At 29.5% G+C, this 19045-nt stretch overlaps 1 protein-coding gene and 1 pseudogene across 5 annotated transcripts; one reads left to right on the forward strand and one right to left on the reverse strand.

Annotated features, from left to right (window-relative positions):
• Positions 1–1722: 1722 nt before the first annotated feature.
• LOC145194162 (solute carrier family 25 member 44-like) lies at positions 1723–17568 on the reverse strand. 4 transcript variants are annotated; one of them, XM_090068016.1, is made up of 4 exons: positions 17313–17568; positions 16572–16800; positions 2710–3427; positions 1723–2047 (listed from the first exon to the last, which is right to left on the reverse strand). In XM_090068016.1, the coding sequence occupies exons 3-4, from the start codon at positions 3424–3426 to the stop codon at positions 1877–1879; spliced, it is 888 nt and encodes a 295-aa protein (XP_089924142.1). In that variant the 5' UTR covers position 3427; positions 16572–16800; positions 17313–17568; the 3' UTR covers positions 1723–1876. The 4 variants fall into 4 exon arrangements, with proteins under 4 accessions (XP_089924142.1, XP_089924144.1, XP_089924143.1 ...); XM_090068018.1 differs by lacking the exon at positions 16572–16800 and adding an exon at positions 3558–3607 and having other exon boundaries at positions 17313–17382; XM_090068017.1 differs by lacking the exon at positions 16572–16800 and having other exon boundaries at positions 17313–17471.
• Positions 7652–9623, forward strand: LOC149881215 (uncharacterized; annotated as a pseudogene). The gene is made up of 3 exons (XR_016445388.1): positions 7652–7753; positions 7872–7978; positions 8209–9623. The product of XR_016445388.1 is annotated as an uncharacterized LOC149881215 (transcript).
• Positions 17569–19045: the final 1477 nt, after the last annotated feature.

The raw sequence follows: 19045 nt of genomic DNA on the forward strand, positions 1-19045 counted from the left end.
GAATATGTCATCGCCAGTGATACCAAACAACTTATTTAATTTTAAAATATTAATTGTAAAATGTCTATTTTATAAAATTTCCTTATTATTGAAATTAAAATCAAAAACTCTTAAATTCTTTAAATTTGCTCTATTTTGTAAAATTCAAAAAATATTATCTATGCTTTTATTTTTGTTATGTGTCTTTTATTTTTGCGTTTTAATGATTACTATATCTATAATTGTACTTTAAATAAAAAAAGTTATAGTCTATGTTTGTGTTTGGAATTTTTTCCTTCTAAATTGTTAAAATGACACACTGTGCGATGGTTTTTTGATTACATATTATTATATTGTCAGAAGTAATAGGTAAGTACCTGTTCACGCTAAAATGGACGCAAATACGAAAACTTGTAATATTGAACATCTGTAGTTTTTGTTGTGTAGTCTTCAATTATAACTATGTAGCGATTTACTTGGTTAAATTACGAACTCTATTTATAGTAGTATTGTTTAAACATCAAAAATACTGCATGATAAAATCAATAAACTTAAAAACTTTTTAGCTCATTTTTTACAATCTGTGAAAAAACAAATTTTATCATTTTATGCTGTTCAAACTATCTTCACGATTTTATTCTTTGAATTCATGGTGTAGCAGTACTCCTCTTTAAGATATAATTTCTTTTTAAACAATAAAAGTTAAGTTCTTTTAAAAAATTAGTCGTAAAACGTTGAAAAGATCAATCTTTTTTGAAATGAAAGCCTACTCAAAGATGATGAGTATTTTCCATTTCGTTTCTGATTTCTCTGGCGGTTTTTTATGGAGTTTTTGGAAAGAGATGACACGACTACATAATTGGGTAATTTTTCTAGGATATTTTATGCCAAAAATGCTGAAAAATATTCTATATTTTGATGATAATTTAATTATAATAGCATACTTTCATATTTCGATAACGTACATGACATGATAGACCACTAAAATAATCAAAAATCGTCGCTCAAAATTTCAATCAACGTTGTTCTTATTATTTGTACACTCAAATACATGAACTTCGATGAACAAATAACTTTCCTAGTAAAAAATTTATTTTTAATAACCGGTTTGCTTTTTAACAGTTCAGAAAAAAATAGAGATCATTTAACAGTATGGGACAGAACATTCATAATATTATTTGAATTATTCTCTTGCACACCACGGCAAGTATAAACTTCTAAAACGTGAGATTCTTCTTTAAGACTAATATATATATATATATATATATATATATATATATATATATATATATATATATATATATATATATATATAGTGTAAAATAAAAAGTGTAAAAATTAAGTCACAAAGTATTTCCGTTTAAAAAAAGGTGAAATACACGTTTAGCGATCTTTTAAGCGTTTACCATTGATTTAAGCGTTTACCATTGAGTTCGCCAATAATTATAGGAAAAGTTTTTTCAAAAGAACACCTAACGACGGAAACAATCTGAAATTTATTTAATAAATCATAAATATTATTGGATTCGTTCCCTCTCTGAGTTTAGAGTTTCCGTTGACAACTGTAAATTATCGTGAACAAGTAAAAATATTGTACAAAATATCTTTATTTTTGTAAGATTTTGGAAGCAAAATTTTTTAAATAAAAACATTCGTGGTTAAAGTACAACTAACTTTTAAACACTTAATTCATTCAACAAACGAATGAGACCGTTTATTTTTCATTCAATGAAAAATGTTCTATTAAGAATGACGTATCTTTTTTAAGAGAAAAACCCCCCGAAAAAATCATCTAATTACAATATAGGTTATAAAATTAAAGTATAAACAGTTTTTATTGAAAATTACGCAAAAAACTCATTTAAATATTTTACCAAATATTTTATGATTTTATTTGCTAACTTTTTAAACTAAATGTTTTTACAAGTTCATAACTAACAGCCAAGACGCAACTTGACGGCACAGATGAAATTAATCTCGCTGTTAGTCCCTTGTGAAGTGCACGTAAACCTTCTTCTTCGTACAGCTTCTTTATGACGCTGCGAACGGATGACTTTCCTCCTTCAACCTTAATATACCATAATACACATAATAGAACTCAAGCGTAAACAATAAATATTGTAAATAGCATTAGTGTTGATTGAATAAAAACTGCAAAAGTGAAGAAATAAAGAATATACAGATTTAAGTTCAGAACTATGAGTTAGATGAATGGCATTTTAATGTATCGTTAGTTAACGGTTCATCCTTCCTATTGAAAAGGATTATTTGGGCGTAGAGAGCTTTAAAGACTAGAAACAAAATTCACAATCCCGTCAATGTCATCAATGCCGTCACTAAGTCATCGACTACTTACTGGTCGTAGCTCTTGGAGAGAAATAGTCATGATGTAAAATAATTCTGACGCTAAAACAGCTGCAATAAATAATTGGAAGTTAATCGTGGCGAAGTGTCTGTGAGTAAAGAGCACAAGAGTTCTAAATTGTAGTTGTTTTGCAGTATTAAACAACATGGTGAGCAATAGTAAGATGAATACTTGTTCACCTGTTTTATCAATCAAAGTATTATCTATTTTTACCGATATGTTTGTTAGGACTGAAATTCCATTGGTTAATTTAAGGATAAAGAAAAACTTTAATGCGAAAAATACATAATTTAGTAAATTAACAGAAAATACAATAGAGTCGTTTTAAAATAATTTTTTTTAAGAAAAAAAAATTCATATGCTACCTGTAGCCTTGTACGCACTGTGTCTGCAGGATTGGTAAGTGTGGAAGCTACAACTCCAGCTGAAATTCCACTAATTCCTTGTATAGCAAGATGTGGAGTAGAGTCTGGAGTCAATTTATCAAATAGTTGAGTAAACATATAATATGAAGCCCACCACAAGCCGGAGCTTGGTATATAAGTCATTAGAGAAACTATGTAACCTTTATAAAAACCTTTGATGCCGCTTGTTTTGTAAATTTCTTTTACAATTGACACACCAGATTTAATTTTTGGTTTTAGTATATTTGAAATATTAGCTTGTTGACCAGCCATCATCTGCTTCTGTGAAATAATATCTATAGGAATAGTTATGGTTTGACCTGCAAGTGATGCACATGCACCTGCAACTAAACTTTTTGATGTGTTACCTATGTTAGGAAGCTTTGAGCGAACAACTTCAAATGTAGTTATATAGACTTGACTTGATGCCACAGTAACTAAGTTTGTAGAAAAACCTTTGTAGAACCCTCGAATGCCTTCATATTTAAATATTTTTCTAAAGGCATCCAGGGTTCCTTTGTAATGGGAATTATGTTGCTGTACTTGAAGTCGTGTTTTAATAAGAATTGGTGGGAATATAATCAAGCGAACACCAACCATCATAATTGGACCAACAACATAATACTTGCGTTTATCAAGCTCTTCCCATTCAATATGTCGCACATCTTGATTCTTCATTCTAAATATCAAATTTTATAATTGTTATTTTATAATATCATCTATATTATGTTAAGTCCTAATCATAGTTCATAAAAATTACAAAAAGTTGTTCATAACAAACTAAAAGTTTAAATTAATTTGATAATTACCATATAGTAATCATTGACATGCAGGTTTCAAAAAGCCATGAAGTAATTTACTACAAATATATATATATATATACACACTACCGTGCAAAAGTCTCCGCTCATGTGTAATATTTGCAAGGAACAGTAAATGCAATACATTTTAGGATGATTTTAAATATATAAAAAGAAAAAAATGTTAATATAAAAAGTTGATGAGGCCAAATCATAATTTTGCATACTTTTTCCTTTTCTTTTTGTTTCAAATAATTTTGTTTACCTTTGTTTTGTTGAGTTCTGCTGCTAAAAACATGTCAGAAATTTTTCTCTATGAATAACCTTTTTCACGTAAAATACATATAACGTTCTTCAGTATTCTTTATTAAATTTAAAACTGCACAAAAGTTTTAACCAAAATATTTTTTGTAAGCTTAGGTTTGACAGTAGCATGATACTTTCCGGCATGGTAAGGATGTTTTCAGTAATTTTAATTGGTTGCTTTTAATAGACTTATGTTTATATTTATACTTGAAAATGGCATTAGTGTGCGCATTTAATGTCTTGAATTTAATAAAGAATTTGAGAAATGGTGAAAGTAAAGAAAGAATATTGTGAAGAACTTCGTGGCAAAATATGTATTTTACGTGAAGAAGGTTATTCATATAGAAAAATTGCTTCCAGGTTAAAAATATCCGAATCAGGTGTGAGATATGCTCTACAACGATTGCATGATATTGGTTCCAACAGTGACAGATCACGTTCTGGAAGACCAAGAGTTACATCACGGCAAGAAGATACGTTTATTGTTGTGTCCAGCAAAAGAAATAGAAAAATTCCAGCCACAATTTTAACAGCAGAACTCAACAAAACAAGGGTAAAGCGAGTATCAACTGATACTGTAAAAAGAAGACTAAGATCAGTCAACTTAATTGGACGCATTGCTGCACGTAAACCTTTGTTGAGGGCAGTAAATAAGAAGAAAAGATTGGAATGGGCAAAAATGCATAAAAATTGGGGATTAGAAGATTGGAAGAAAGTTCTATGGACAGACGAGAGTAGGTTCGAACTTTTTGGTACCCGACGTCGCGTGCATGTTAGGCGTTTACCTAATGAAAGAGTGCTTCCTCAATGTATACAAAGTACTGTAAAACATGGAGGTGGTAATATTATGCTTTGGGGATGTTTTGGCAATGGGTTAACTGGAGATTTAGTTAAAATCACATCTACCATGGATAAACACATGTACCATAATATTTTGGTTAAGCATGCGATTCCATCTGGTATTCGTATAATTGGGAAAGGATTCATCATGCAGCAGGACAACGATCCAAAACATGCATCTGGATTATGCAAAAATTATTTGAAACTAAAAGAAAGGGGAAAAGTTTGCAAAATTATGACTTGGCCTCCTCAATCACCAGATCTATCACCCATCGAAAAGTTGTGGGATGAACTGGATCGGAAGATCAGAGAAGCAGGTGAAACATCTTTTATTAATCAGCAAATGCTATGGGAACGTTTGCAAAAAGCTTGGAATGAGATAACAGCGGAAACCATGAATAAATTATTAGCCCGAATGCCAAGATTATGTGCTGCTGTTATACGCTCCAAGGGGTCTCATATTGATGAAAATAAAATTTAACATTTACAACTTTGTATATTAACATTTTCTTGATTTTATATATTTAAAATCATCCTAAAATGTATTGTATTTACTGTCTAATTCATTGTTTAATAAACAATTAAAAATAAACGCAATTTTCTTGCAAACTTTTGTTACTTTATTGAAATATTACAAATGAGCGGAGACTTTTGCACGGTAGTGTGTATATATATATATATATATATATATATATATTTGAAGAATTCACATTTACTTATCATAGACTACAAACTGTTATTAATTTCTTCAACGGTTTTCCATGTTTAAGTTTAAAATAATTTAGTTTAATAATACTATATCTTTGATTATTATATCCTTGCTGTCTGCATTTGACTGAATTAAATATTTTTGGACTTCCTTATGAGAGAAAAATCTGGAACTTTTTCCTGCTATTTTAAATATATCAGTTGGTAAGCAACTATTTTTTTTAATTGTATAATAAAAATTTTACATAACGGGTGGCTCAAGATAAATGGCATAGGTAGTATTTTACGATATAAGCGATTGGTCCAACTAGTACAACTTTCTAAAGCTACATTTACTCTAATGTTTTTTACAGCTCGTTTAAGTTCTTGAATTAATGTTAATTTTGATTTAACTTTATTCCATTTCATTTGGTGAACAAGTTCATCCCATAGGAAAATTATCACGACACCATTGTTGAGTTAAATGATGCGTATGTGAGGTTGCCCCATCTTGTTGAAATGTCCAATCATCACCAAACATCTCGTTTCCATATTTCAAGGCCACTGACAACACTTTTTTTATATACCAGTCATGATTTACTGTATCTTTGTCCAAAATAACCAGTAGTGTAACACCTTTTGAAAAAGCTCCCAACCAAACTATTACCTTTTGAGGGAATTTTTGTTTCTGTTTAATACCACCATCTTTATCAGCTTCATTACGATTAGTGGATCACATGCAATCATTTTGGGGATTGTACATACCATTTAAATCAAAAATTTTTTCATCTGAAAACAGAATTTTCAGTGTTTGTTCTTTTCGAAAATGGTTTCTTATCCAATTTGCAAATTTAATTCTCTTGACTTTTTGACCATTTGTAAGCAGTGGTTCAATTCTATGTTTGTATGCCTGCAAATTGAGATCCTTTTGAAGTATTCTTTAAACACTGGTTCTGGAGATATTGAGTTCATTAGCTAATTTTCGAGATGAAATCCTCTTTTTACATTTCAAAGGACTTCTGATTTTTTGAATGTTTGCATTTGTTCGAACTGATCTTGGACCACCTGATGAACATTTCAACTCGATAGAGTCTGTTCTCTTATCATTTGACACCATTGATTTATTGTACGAAACCCAATGACACCCTTAATATAGCAAATATTTTTGATGGACCATCACCATTTTGGTATTTAGAAAGTACAAGCTTTTGCAAATCTTTAGATTTCATTATCTACAAATAAAATTAAAAACCATAAAACAAAGCCATCAAGACAGATTTGTAGAGAATTTAATAATAAATCTTTTAAAAAAAAATTCACTGTTGTAGCTAAAAAAATAACAAAGTCATAATAAAAATACTACCTATGCCATTGTTCTTTTTTCAAAATTCTGAAAGAACTTTAGTATTATAGGCAAAACATTTAAGAAGTCGTCTCTAAAACGCTTTGACTCGACGAAGTCTTACAGTCAAGAAGCCAAAACTTTTCTTTCCTCATGCAGCTCTGAAGTCCTGAGGGCTACTCAAGCTGAGCTTAAACTGAGACATGATGATTACAAGGAGTTTATTTATCTATGCACACTCTTCTTAGACACAGAGGATACAGAAGACAGTGTTATCACCTTTAACAGACTGGGTGCATTACACAAGGCAAAATGGATGGCCAAACCAATCTATTCTATCAAAATATGCCTGTTGCAGCAGTATATTATTGATCTTCCTTGAGGGAGTATTACAATTGCCCACCAAGTGCAAAAAATATATGATTTTGTTGTATTTGTGACACATGTCTACAGTAGGGCACTTGCTTTTGAGGAAATTTTTGAATTTCATTAAACTAACCCTTGAAAAGTTATTTTTATCACCAATGTCCCAATTGGTGATAAAAATAACTTTGGAAAGAAATTAGCCTGATCAGACCACTCTTGTGCCTCCCCCAGAGCCCATTTAATTAAAAAAATGGTCAAAAATCCGCCAAAACAACAATGTTTGATAGGCTAGGGGGAGGTGATAATATAAAAATTTTTAACTGATTTTTTTTTATAATACAGGTATTGATTTATATTTTTAAATAAAAAGGGTAGTTAAGGCAAAATATGAATACTTTTGCTATTTTATTATGTTAAATAGTGTTAAAAATTGCAAAAAAATGAATTATTTTGCCGCAAATTATAAGAATGATGAAATACTTTGTTTTACACTTTAATTTTGTTTTTTGATCAGTTATTTTTTTTCTCTATTATATTTGTGAGACCATAACAATTTTACTTGTTTAGATTATAATAATTTAAAAAAATACTTATTACCCTATCAAATTTTATTTGTATTATTGTTGCCGAAACTTATGAATTTGCAGTTTGCTTGAATTTACAGGTACATTAACTAATTGTCTTTCTTTGTTTTTCTTTTTTTAAACATACAGTAAAATTTTTTTTTGAAAGTACTATTTATTGATACATTTATCCATGTTTTATGACTTATGGTATTTTAGGTTTTATGATGAACATTAAAGAAACTGAAAACAGAGATGAAGAAAGAAAGCTTAGGTCAAGAAAAAAAGTTTTTTTCTTATTGGAGAAGCTAATCCAGCTATATCAGGTGCTGTATTGTAATTATTTTGATTGATAATAATATACTTTTTATTTTGCATTAAAATGATACATTGTATGCGTAATTTAATGTATACACGAGTACTTTATATAAAAAATGATAAGGCTATTGTTTATATTAATATAATTTCAAAAAAAAAAAACCTTTTAGTATAAGTAATGAAATATTGAAGTATCTATATTATTCACATCAATAAATACATTTTTTATATTGTTAAGGTATGCAACTTCCAACAGGAATGGAAATATTGAAAAACTCTTACTACATCAAATCTTCACTGGAAAAAAATGTGAAAAAGTCATCAATACCATATTGCATGCCTAATATGATGAAAAAGAATCAATGTAAAAATGACAAATGCAAGTGCATATTATCTTTGATTATAGCTCCTTGGAATAAAGCTGGATTTCCAATAGTTTCTGACAAAATCCTTAGAAAGTATCTAAGTAGCTTAGAAAAAGAATACTACAGTTTAAAAAAGCATGAAAAGAGAAGATCAACTTCAGATTTAAAAAAACAAAATTATTTTATACAGAAGACAAAGAAAGTGTTCTGGATTGTTACACCAAATCTTAGACGTACCATAATGAACAACAAGAAAAGATTAGATAAAGACAAAGCCGAAGATTTGAAGTTTTTAGATGATCAAGAAAGCGATAGAAAGTTTATTCATGGAGCCGAGGATAAGAAATATAGTCAAATGTCTAGAGAGAGTATTAGAAAGAAAAAATGCAAAAGAAAGCACAACACTTTAGGAGTTACAGAAAATTTAGATCAGGAACAAATTTAGATGAAAGCGATACAGAAATGTTGAATGATATAGACTTTGAACCTGGAGATTGGACAAGGAGAAAAGAAAAAGAAAAACCAATTACGTGCACAATTCCTAAAGATATTTACAGTGGTAGTGTTGCTATTGCAGCATCAATTAATGATATATCTTCTGCAGTTCTCCAGAAAGTTGTCACTTCTGTTGTTCATAAATCTTGTGTGGATGTAAGTAAACTTCATTGCAGGATTTTAGCAACCTCATCACATAATGAAAAAGGTAAACTTAATAATAAGTAAACAAGCCAGAAATGACATTAAAGCTGCTTTAAAAGCCTCCAAATATCCACCTATCATTCATTTTGATGGTAAAACCTTATTTGAATTAAAAAAAGGCAAGTGATTAAAAAATGACAGATTAGCACTTCTTTTAAATATTAATGGAGAGGTTTATCTTCTCAGAGTACTTTCCCTAGCATCATCCTCAGGGGAAGATCAGTATAAAGGCATGATGAATCTCCTTAAAGAATATGAAACCGAAAGAAACATCGGAAGGTTATGCTTAGATACAACTTCCAGTAATACTGGAACTAAAAAAGGTTCCCTGTTTAGAATAGCAAACAATCTAGATATCTATCCATTATTTCTTGCTTGTAGACACCACATATCAGAGTTAAAAATTGTTCACTTTTGTAATGTTGTGACACAAAGAAAGACATCTGGACCAGAGAATGTTTTGTTACACGATTTCATTGGGATAAGACAAAAGGAACTGTTATCGAATGTGTTGCAGTTGAGTCACTTAATTTTTGCAAGAAGTATATTAAAAGTAAAAATATATTTAGAGGCAATAGAAAAGAACTAGCTGAGCTTATTGTTGCTTATTTGTCTTTTGAAGGTGTAAAAATTAGGAAACCAGGAGTTGTCCACCATGAAAGGTTCCTTGTAAAAGCCATATATTATCTAAAATTGCAACTGCTTTTTAATCAGAATAAAATGGTACAAGAAGATAAACTACTTTTAGAAGAAGTAAATATCATGTCGGAATTCATAGCATGTATTTATGCAAAATGGTATTTGCAATCTGACAAAGCTGTCAAAGCACCATATATTGATATTTTATCAATACATAAAATGGATCTATACAAAGATGTTTGTGCCAAACCAAAGGCGATTGAAGCAGTGTTGAAATCATTTTACAAACATTCCTGGTATCTTGATTCTACAATTGTACCTCTTTCTTTGTTGGATAAAGATGTTTCTAATGAAGAAAAAAGTAAGATTGCTTCTGCTATGCTTCAATATGAGAGTGCCAAACTCTGATTATTTTAAAATGAACAACAAATTGCTCATTGAAGTGGAAAACAAGATTAGGATTGAAAATAGAGTTTATAATGATCCCCCAAGTTTATCATTACTTGTTAATCAATTCTCCTACTTGATTTTTGATAGAATTGGGTTGGATAAACAAAGGATTAGAGACTGGCTTACCCTCCCACCTCAGTATTGGTGCACACAATCAAGTTTTAGAATCTTCAAAGATTTTGCTAAATCTCTAGTTGTCGTAAATGATCCTGCTGAAAGAGCAGTAGGAATGATGCAACAGTTTGTGCACAGATACAATAAAGAAGAGGAAATTCAGAACAGACTGCTAACTGTTGATAAAGCTAGATTTGCTATAAAAAGGCCAGGAAAAAAGTCTTCAAGTTTGTCTAAAGAGAGGTTGATTGACTCACTTTTTCCAATGGCAAAAATGATTGAAAAATGAAAATAATTTATACAACAAACTTTAACATTATTTTAAATATTATTTAATTAAAGATAAATCATAATTCATAAAATTTTTTTAATTGTAATACTTAATTATACTTATAATTCGCAGCAAAATAATTCCTTTTTTTGCAATTTTTAACACTATTTAACACAATAAAACAGCAAAAGTATTCATATTCTGCCTTAATTACCCTTTTTATTTAAAAATATAAATTAATACCTGTATTATATTAAAAATACAGTTAAAAACTTTTATATTATCACCTCCCCTAGCCTATCGAACATAGTCATTTTTGGAGTTTTTTTGACCATATTCTTTAATTAAATGGGCTCTGGGGGAGGCACAAGAGTGGTCCAATCAGGGTAATTTTTTTCCTAAGTTATTTCTATGACCAATGTCCCACTTTTCAAGGGGTAGTTTATTGAAATTCAAAAATTTCCTCGAAAGCAAGTACCCTAGTCCACAGCACATGGTGGATGACGATCTTCAGCTCTTCCGCAAACTTTTGCAATATGAAGCAGTAAATGCTAATATTGCAAAGAGTGCCATACGTTCATTTCAGCGCCATTTGTGGTATCTAACTGCAGAAATGGTACCTCTGGCTCTATTTACACCATGCGCTGAGAAATGTCTGCTGGCCGACTGTTTGCTTGAAATTTAACCAGCCGCACCTGTTACATTCCCAAGAAGACAATACGGGACAGGTTTTGGAAAGCCACAGATCCCTTCTAAAAAAGATATCACATTATCAACTAAACTGGCAAATTTTGTTCTATTAGATTAATGGTTTACATTTTACGCACTAAAACTGCAGCCAAGCTTCTTAAATGAAGACGCTTCTTGCTGGCCTGATTCTGGAGCATATCAAACTTCAATCACTAATATTCAAGCAATAAATGTCATTAACAACTGTGCAGAAAGAGGGATTAAGCTTAGCAGCGACATTTTAATAGCTGCCAAGAATGAAGCAGTGTACCAAAACAAATTGTAAGTGATCGAAAAGGATCGTCAAAGGCATCCATATTTAAGAAAATCAAGCTAAAGTTTATATAAGCAACTAACTATGCACTTTAAACTATTACTACTGTATTTTTAACTTTACTGACAATAAGTAGGCACTAAATAACTTAACAAAAATTAGTAATGTAATGTTTTCCAGCTGTTTTTTTGTTATAATTGTCGTGTAATACATTATTCGCTATGTTAATCTATATACAAAACTTTGCATCAATGGAGGACCCCTTAAACATTGACTTAGAAAATTGAAATTTCACACAAAAGCTTAAAACAATATTTGGAAAAAAATTAACTTAGGTACAGTCAAAATTTTTAATGTTTACAAAAACATGAGGCATTTAATGCACCCTAATATATATATATATTATATATATATTATATATATATATATATATATATATATATATATATATATATATATATATATATATATATATATATATATATATATATATATATATATATATATATATATATATATATATATATATATATATATATATATATATATATATATATATATATATATATATATATATATATATATATATATATATATATATATATATATATACAGTGGTGGCCAAAAGTCTTGGAACAACATACTTTATGTTATGATAAATTTTTATACTAAAAATAATAAACGATAACAGTAAAATAAATAAAAAAATAAATAAGTTGTAAGTATTTTTTTAAACAACATTCTCTTTAAAAATATACCTCAAACCTTCAAAATTTATACTTTAGATCAAAAATAAATTTTTTTGGTCGTTAAATGTTTTGTTCCAAGACTTTTGGCCACCGCTGTATATATATATAATCTATTTTGGAAAAGCAATTTATGCAACATAATAAAGTTTTTTTTCAAATATTTATTTGTTAATATTACACAACGGTTAGATTGTAGTATGCAAAATACCAATAAAATAGAGCTTGAAGTTTAACCAAGTTAAACATTTTAAATCAATTAAATAAAGAATTTAATTTGTGGACCACAAAACAACGTAGCTTTGTTTGTGGAACCACAAACAAAGTAGCAAAAAAATATTGATCATAAAATTTGTTGATCATTTTAAAAATGTAGGAAAATATTCTTAGCTAAAGGGCCTTTAAATGGTAAAAGGCCCATGCAGGACTCCCGCATAGCTTTTAGACCCAGCACACCCATGATATTGATAATAAAGGTAATATTAACCTGTTGCAGTAAAAAGAAAAGGTTCATTCAATCCTCTTTTAACATCCATGAATTTTTACAATATGTGCAAAGTACTATTATTTCAACTTTGATGTACATTTTAAAAATATACCTAAACAAAAAGTATACAAAAACACACACACTTATAACACATAGGTATTAGGGTGTCTGTTAAAAATGGAAGCTTGAACTTTCAATCCCTCACCCTCCTGTTGTGAGGTTCATGGAATAATAATAATAAAAAATTTAATGCAAATCAGATAATATTTAGAGGTGGTCATCAAAAATCAATAATTTAGAATAGTGATGTATGGTATAATAGACAAGACTTCAGTATCTTTGAATATTGATTATTAAATGTAGTTGATTATTTCTTAATTCACCTTTTTTTATACAGAACAATAATTACTTTTAAATAACATCATGGAAGCACTATGAAAGTAAACATTTATTTGTTTAGCTTATAGGAACAGGAAATGTTGAGTTTAAGTTGCTTTCTTAGCATCAGGCTATTAGATATTTTCTCCATTTTCACAAGGTTTAGAAAAAAACTGTTAGAAATGCCAGCTGACGATGTGTTCAGACAATCATGAAATAAGGCTAGGATTTTGTTTTATGCTAAGCAGCAATTACAATCCTCTTACCTTTATAAGTGTTCCATTGGTGCTCGAATCTCAAAAGTGAATGCAACTGAACATAATGTTAATTAGACTACTTCCACTCTTGACTATATAAACCTCTCATCAACAAATGCCATTTTCATTTTGAACAATGTTGCACTCAGTCTTGGGCTTATTTTTATTGTTTTGAATATCAATAGGAGCACTAAGAGTAGGGTTTTATTGATCAAATTTTAGTACTGTGCTTTGAAACTATAGCATATAACAGTGGCCCTTATTCAGGTGCTTGCGGTATCCTTGAGCAAAAGCTTGGCTAAGATTGTATATTCTAGGGATGCTGTCATCATATAACGGAATAAGTAGTTGATGTTGCATTCAAGCCAACAAGAAGTAAATCTACTGGTCCTGAAGTTTTGCTTTATAAATGATTTTGGGAGCACTGGCAGTTCATTGATTACAAGAATTTTCAACCAGCTTCAACAGATGAATCATTGAAAATCTTGACAACATCATCTGGAAAAAAATATCATTTAGTTTGTCTACTTAGAAGTGAAGCAACCACAAGAAGACTATTGTGAGTTTCTAGAACTATCTGTTATCTTTCTTGGGAGCATTCCTGAACAAGGGACCCATTTCTAAGTGACAGGCATCATACATTATGCCTGTTTGATGGTAAAGTTCATATATCTTATTAAAATCTGGCTTTTCTGTGGCCAGTTCACTATGATGACATCAGAAAAGAGAAAAATTCATGATGTGGTAACTTTTGCTGTTCTCATCTACCTCAAGGCCTAGATTAGTCCTCCAATTAAAGTTGAAGCACATCTAAATGACTTCAAACACATTGTGAACTTATGAGTAAAACCATTTCTAGAGCAACAAGCAAAAAATTTGCACTTCATCTATGGTACATTTCTGAGGAACTGGTTGGACTTGCTCTTTTTGACTCCAAAGTGTCTGTTGAGATGAAGAGATTAATGTTACTGCCCATGAAAGAACCAGCATTGGATCATCCATTAAAGCAACCAAAAGCTAAATCAGCTGTGTTTCTGAGTATGTTGGGTCTGGAGCAGTTTTGTACCATCAACATCAAACAACTTTTTCAATTGCTTAAACTTCCTCAGAGGTTCCTTGGCAAGGATCCATCTGAATGGCAAAATTTGAAAAAGAACAAGTTATAACAAAAAAAAAAATTGTCAGACATTAATCTTCTAACTTGAATATTTACAGTAAGATATTGACACATAAATATTGCATTATTTTATATTTCATGATGAACCAAAATTTTTTGAAATTTTAGAGTTCACCTCTAAACATCATCCAATTTAAAGAACTTTTTTTTGTTTTTTTAGAGGAAAAAAAAATTTAGAGAGGAAGAAAAAAATTTTTTATTTTTATTAAGAGACACCTTAATGTGTATATGTGTACAAAGGTTTATCTTAATACTGATCATACATACATACATACATACATACATACATACATACATACATACATACATACATACATACATACATACATACATACATACATACATACATACATACATACATCATACATACATACATACATACATACATACATACATACATACATACATACATACATACATACATACATACATACATACATACATACATACATACATACATATATACATACATACATATTAGGAGTGATTTTGAGAAAAATTTTAAAAACCAAATACCTGGCTAAAGTTAGAGCAAATATGTTAAAAAATACTCAATAATTTCCTATACTTTTATTTTACAAAAATCCAATCCAAAAGCAATGAAAATCCACACGGAATGAAAAAGAAGAAGAAGAAGACCAAAACCTCAACAAACTATAAATTTAACCAATAAAATCTGTGCACAATGCCTCCCTCAAGTAGCAAGAGAAAAACCACACAGATGCAATATTACTGTTTAAACTCAAAACTTGGTTTGTTTTGGTGAAAAATTTCCACACTCAGCATAAAAAATACCAAGACTAATTATAAAAGGAAAAGAAACATTTCCAAATGAAACCAAAAAGTTTAGGGAAATTTCAGTGCCAAAAATTTCAAAATTTCAGTGCCTGTTCAATCTTTTTCTTTGACTTTTTCAAAATTTGATTCTTCAAAAATTTAAGCTTATGAAATGCAAAATATTCAGCAAGTAACTAACCTCTCAAATAACATGAGAAATTTAGCAAAATACCTTAACAAGTTCTCATCCAATGACACTAGAGTTGAAGTTATCTTCAAGATAAGTTTGTCAAGGCAGGAAAAAAGCCAGAAACTTTTTTTCAATCAAAAAACCAAATATAAAAACTAACGAGATTGTTAAAAGAATTAAAATTTTTACTCAGACATTGAATCATTTGGGAGGGTTGTGCTAGGTTCTTGTAACATATCACAAGAAGATGTTTTAATCAGGATAACCATAGAGGTAATTTTCTTAAAGCTTGTCTTCAAGTGATAGACAAAAATGAAAATCACAAGACTCAAAACAAAGATCAGTAAAAGTCAGTTTTCAAGTGTCAAAAAGATTTTGATTATATCAATTGCAGAGGATATCAGTAATGCTAATTTTATTTTTCAGTAATTTTGGAGAAGTTGCATTTAAAGTAGATTAAGTTTGTCTTTACTAAGTGTTTTACAAAGTCATGCTTCAATGCACCCATACTATTAATGTGAAGTAGACAAAGAGTCTCAATAGTTCAGGAACCATAACATTTGGATCACTCATTCAATGTTATCAGTGTTTTCAACAGTCAGACCAAAAAAAATTCTAAACTTTTCCAGAACACTATTCATCTTTTGTTTGAGGCAAACAAAACAAATGTTTTAAATACACCTTCAGAGCTTCACCTTTTGCTACAGATAGTGAATCATCTATTCAGCACCTTCAAAAGGAAATTCTCTTTTGTCAGTATTTAGCCAATACATGATTCCCTCAAAGCTGTTGCACAGCAAGGGGGCAAAAGCATGGTTGTACGAAGCTTCTACAGTCCATTGATTAATTGAATAGATTGTTCAGCAAGGAAATGAATTTGAAGTACAGGCCAGGATCTCTACATTAAGACCATTTGAAAGAGTTATTCAAAGTTCTCAGATTAGAGTAATAGAAGTACTGTAAAATAATCTACATACTTTAATTATCCTACATACTGTAATAACATGAATATATGTACTGACCAAATTTGTAAAGTCAAAGTTCTTACCTATATAATCATCTCTAAAAACAGCATAACAAAACTTCCAATCAATCAAAAATTGATTAACCACTCAATGAGACGAAAGGTATATACACGTCAAAGTACCGAACTCAGCCACTTTTTATCAAATATTTCTTTTCTTAATAAATATTCAACTACTTGCTTTTTCAACAATTCCTTAAGATAACATTCTGCAACCATTTGGATTCAAACATGAAAAGCAATTGCCAAACTTCTGAAAATAAAAGTTTTGAGATGTAAGCTACAGCTCTGAATTCCACTATACCTACCCACATCCAATTACAGATCTATTTTTGTATTTTAATTTGTTTGGAACAAAAAATTAATACCAAAACTTTAGACAAAAATTATAAGAATTTTTCGGATGTAAGGTAGGTAACTTATTTTTGTGCTAATAAAAAAGAGCAATTTGAAAAGTAAGTGCAAAAACTATTTATTTAAAATAATAAGCTGTTATTACTTATAGTTTCTTTTTATTTTACAAAATTTATTATTAATTGCAACTAAAATGACTAATGAATGAATAGACTGGTGGAATTCGGTACTTTGACGTCACCTAAACTAAATTTATTTTGCTCAAAAGTTATTTCAGACTTTTTTAATAATTGATATTTTAGATTTTTTTAATACTCATTAAACGAGATAATATAACTGAATAACAAAAAAAAAAAAAAAAAAAATTCGCTCTAAAGTTTAAAATATTAAGACTACAAATACTGTACTTACAATACAACAAAAATCAATTATTTAGCTTGGTGTATAAGTTTGATATATATTGTATTTATATAATTTGTAGCATATTGTATATAAAAAAAGGGAAATGTAATTATTGCATAGTCGCACACAGGGTTGATGACATTCTCTTGTCATTGCGGTGATTTTCTCATCTTGGCTACGGATTAATATTTCTCATAGTCCGCAAAAAATGGATGGCGTTTTTAGCAAAAATACCATTGTCACAATAACATATGTATTTCACAATAACAGATGTATTTTATGACCATAGATATACTTTATATACTAGATGTCTAACTTGCGGGATTTTATTGGACGAAAAGTGAAGCCGCTTTTTTTGTTTACAAATTGAATCCGCCATTTGTAATAAGGGTAAAAGCTGTATTCGACCAAGGACGTATTAATAGATGGACGCTCAACGCATTGTTATAGATCAGAGGTGCCGCCAATTAGCTAAAAACTATGCGTGCTACCGTCAATTTCTAAATTCATGATACAGATATTCCGACTTCTACCCGTCAAATTTCCGTCAAAAAACCTCCCTCAGTAAACCCATTATAATTATGCATTTACTGAAGCTTATGGTTATAAAAGACAAAAAAATTAATCAAGAATAGTTCACAAATCTGAAAAAGGTTGATTTGAGCTATGAACTTTGCTTAATAAAAATTTAACTGTATTTAAACTTTGACGTCTAAAACTAGGCTTTTGCAAAAAGCCTATGTTTGGTTTACCAGAATGGATAGAGTAAAGTGAAACAAATTTTCCTTGTTAAATTAAAATTGCTATGACATAGTTTAAAGGTCGAATAAGAGATTTTCAGTGTTCTTTTCACCCCACTCTTAGATTATGCTCCCCACTTTAGGTTCAAATCAGAGAGTATTTCTTATTTTTGTCGGAAATGTAGAACTTATTTGCCTCACTTTTTTTTTCTCTTGAATTTTTTTTTTCTTTTTTCGCGAACGTCCTGGTTATAAATTTTCTTATTTTTGATACCTAAATCGCATTTTGTCTAAAGGTATTATAACTAAAAGCATCTTATAGTTCATAAAAAACTTTTGATTTCAGAAGTTGGAAAGAAATATTAAGTATGTATTTTTAATGAGCATTTTTAAACAGTCAGCCATGTAAAACTTCTTTAACTTATAATGATCTTATTATTTTTATTGTTATTGTTGTTACTAATAGTAACAATATGATAATAAAAATAATAAGACCATACCTTTCGTTGCATATTCTTGAGTCTTCTACAAGTGATGTACAACCTTATTTTTAACTTTTTCTAGATATATCAAAAGAAGTAATCTTATATTCATATTTATTATCTCATTACAGGATAAATAATGAGTCTTCAAGAGGAATATTTAAAACATTTATGTGGAAAGTGTGGCTGCATAACAAAACAGGATAGTCACTATCAGTTAAAACCTGTTGTTATCTTTAAACAAGCAACTCTTAGTTTTTACAAGCTGGATATAACCTCAGACAATCAAAAAGTTCATCCTGAATATTTATGCAAATCATGTTACATGGTCTTATGCAGGCTAGATTTAAATTCAAAAAAAGGCTTTGAAGTTGAGAGAAATGATAAATTCTTCACTTTTTCTGAACACACAGAAACCTGTTATGTATGTAACACACTCACAAGAGTTGGAAGAAATAAAAAAGTACATGTGATAAGTATTTATCAACAGTTAAAAGCATTTGCATCAAAACATGGTTTT

Source organism: Hydra viridissima, unplaced genomic scaffold, assembly GCF_058129835.1.
Source record: "Hydra viridissima isolate aposymbiotic clone 2 unplaced genomic scaffold, HvirCarnegie_v1 scaffold_12, whole genome shotgun sequence".
Classification (NCBI taxonomy): Eukaryota; Metazoa; Cnidaria; class Hydrozoa; order Anthoathecata; family Hydridae; genus Hydra; species Hydra viridissima.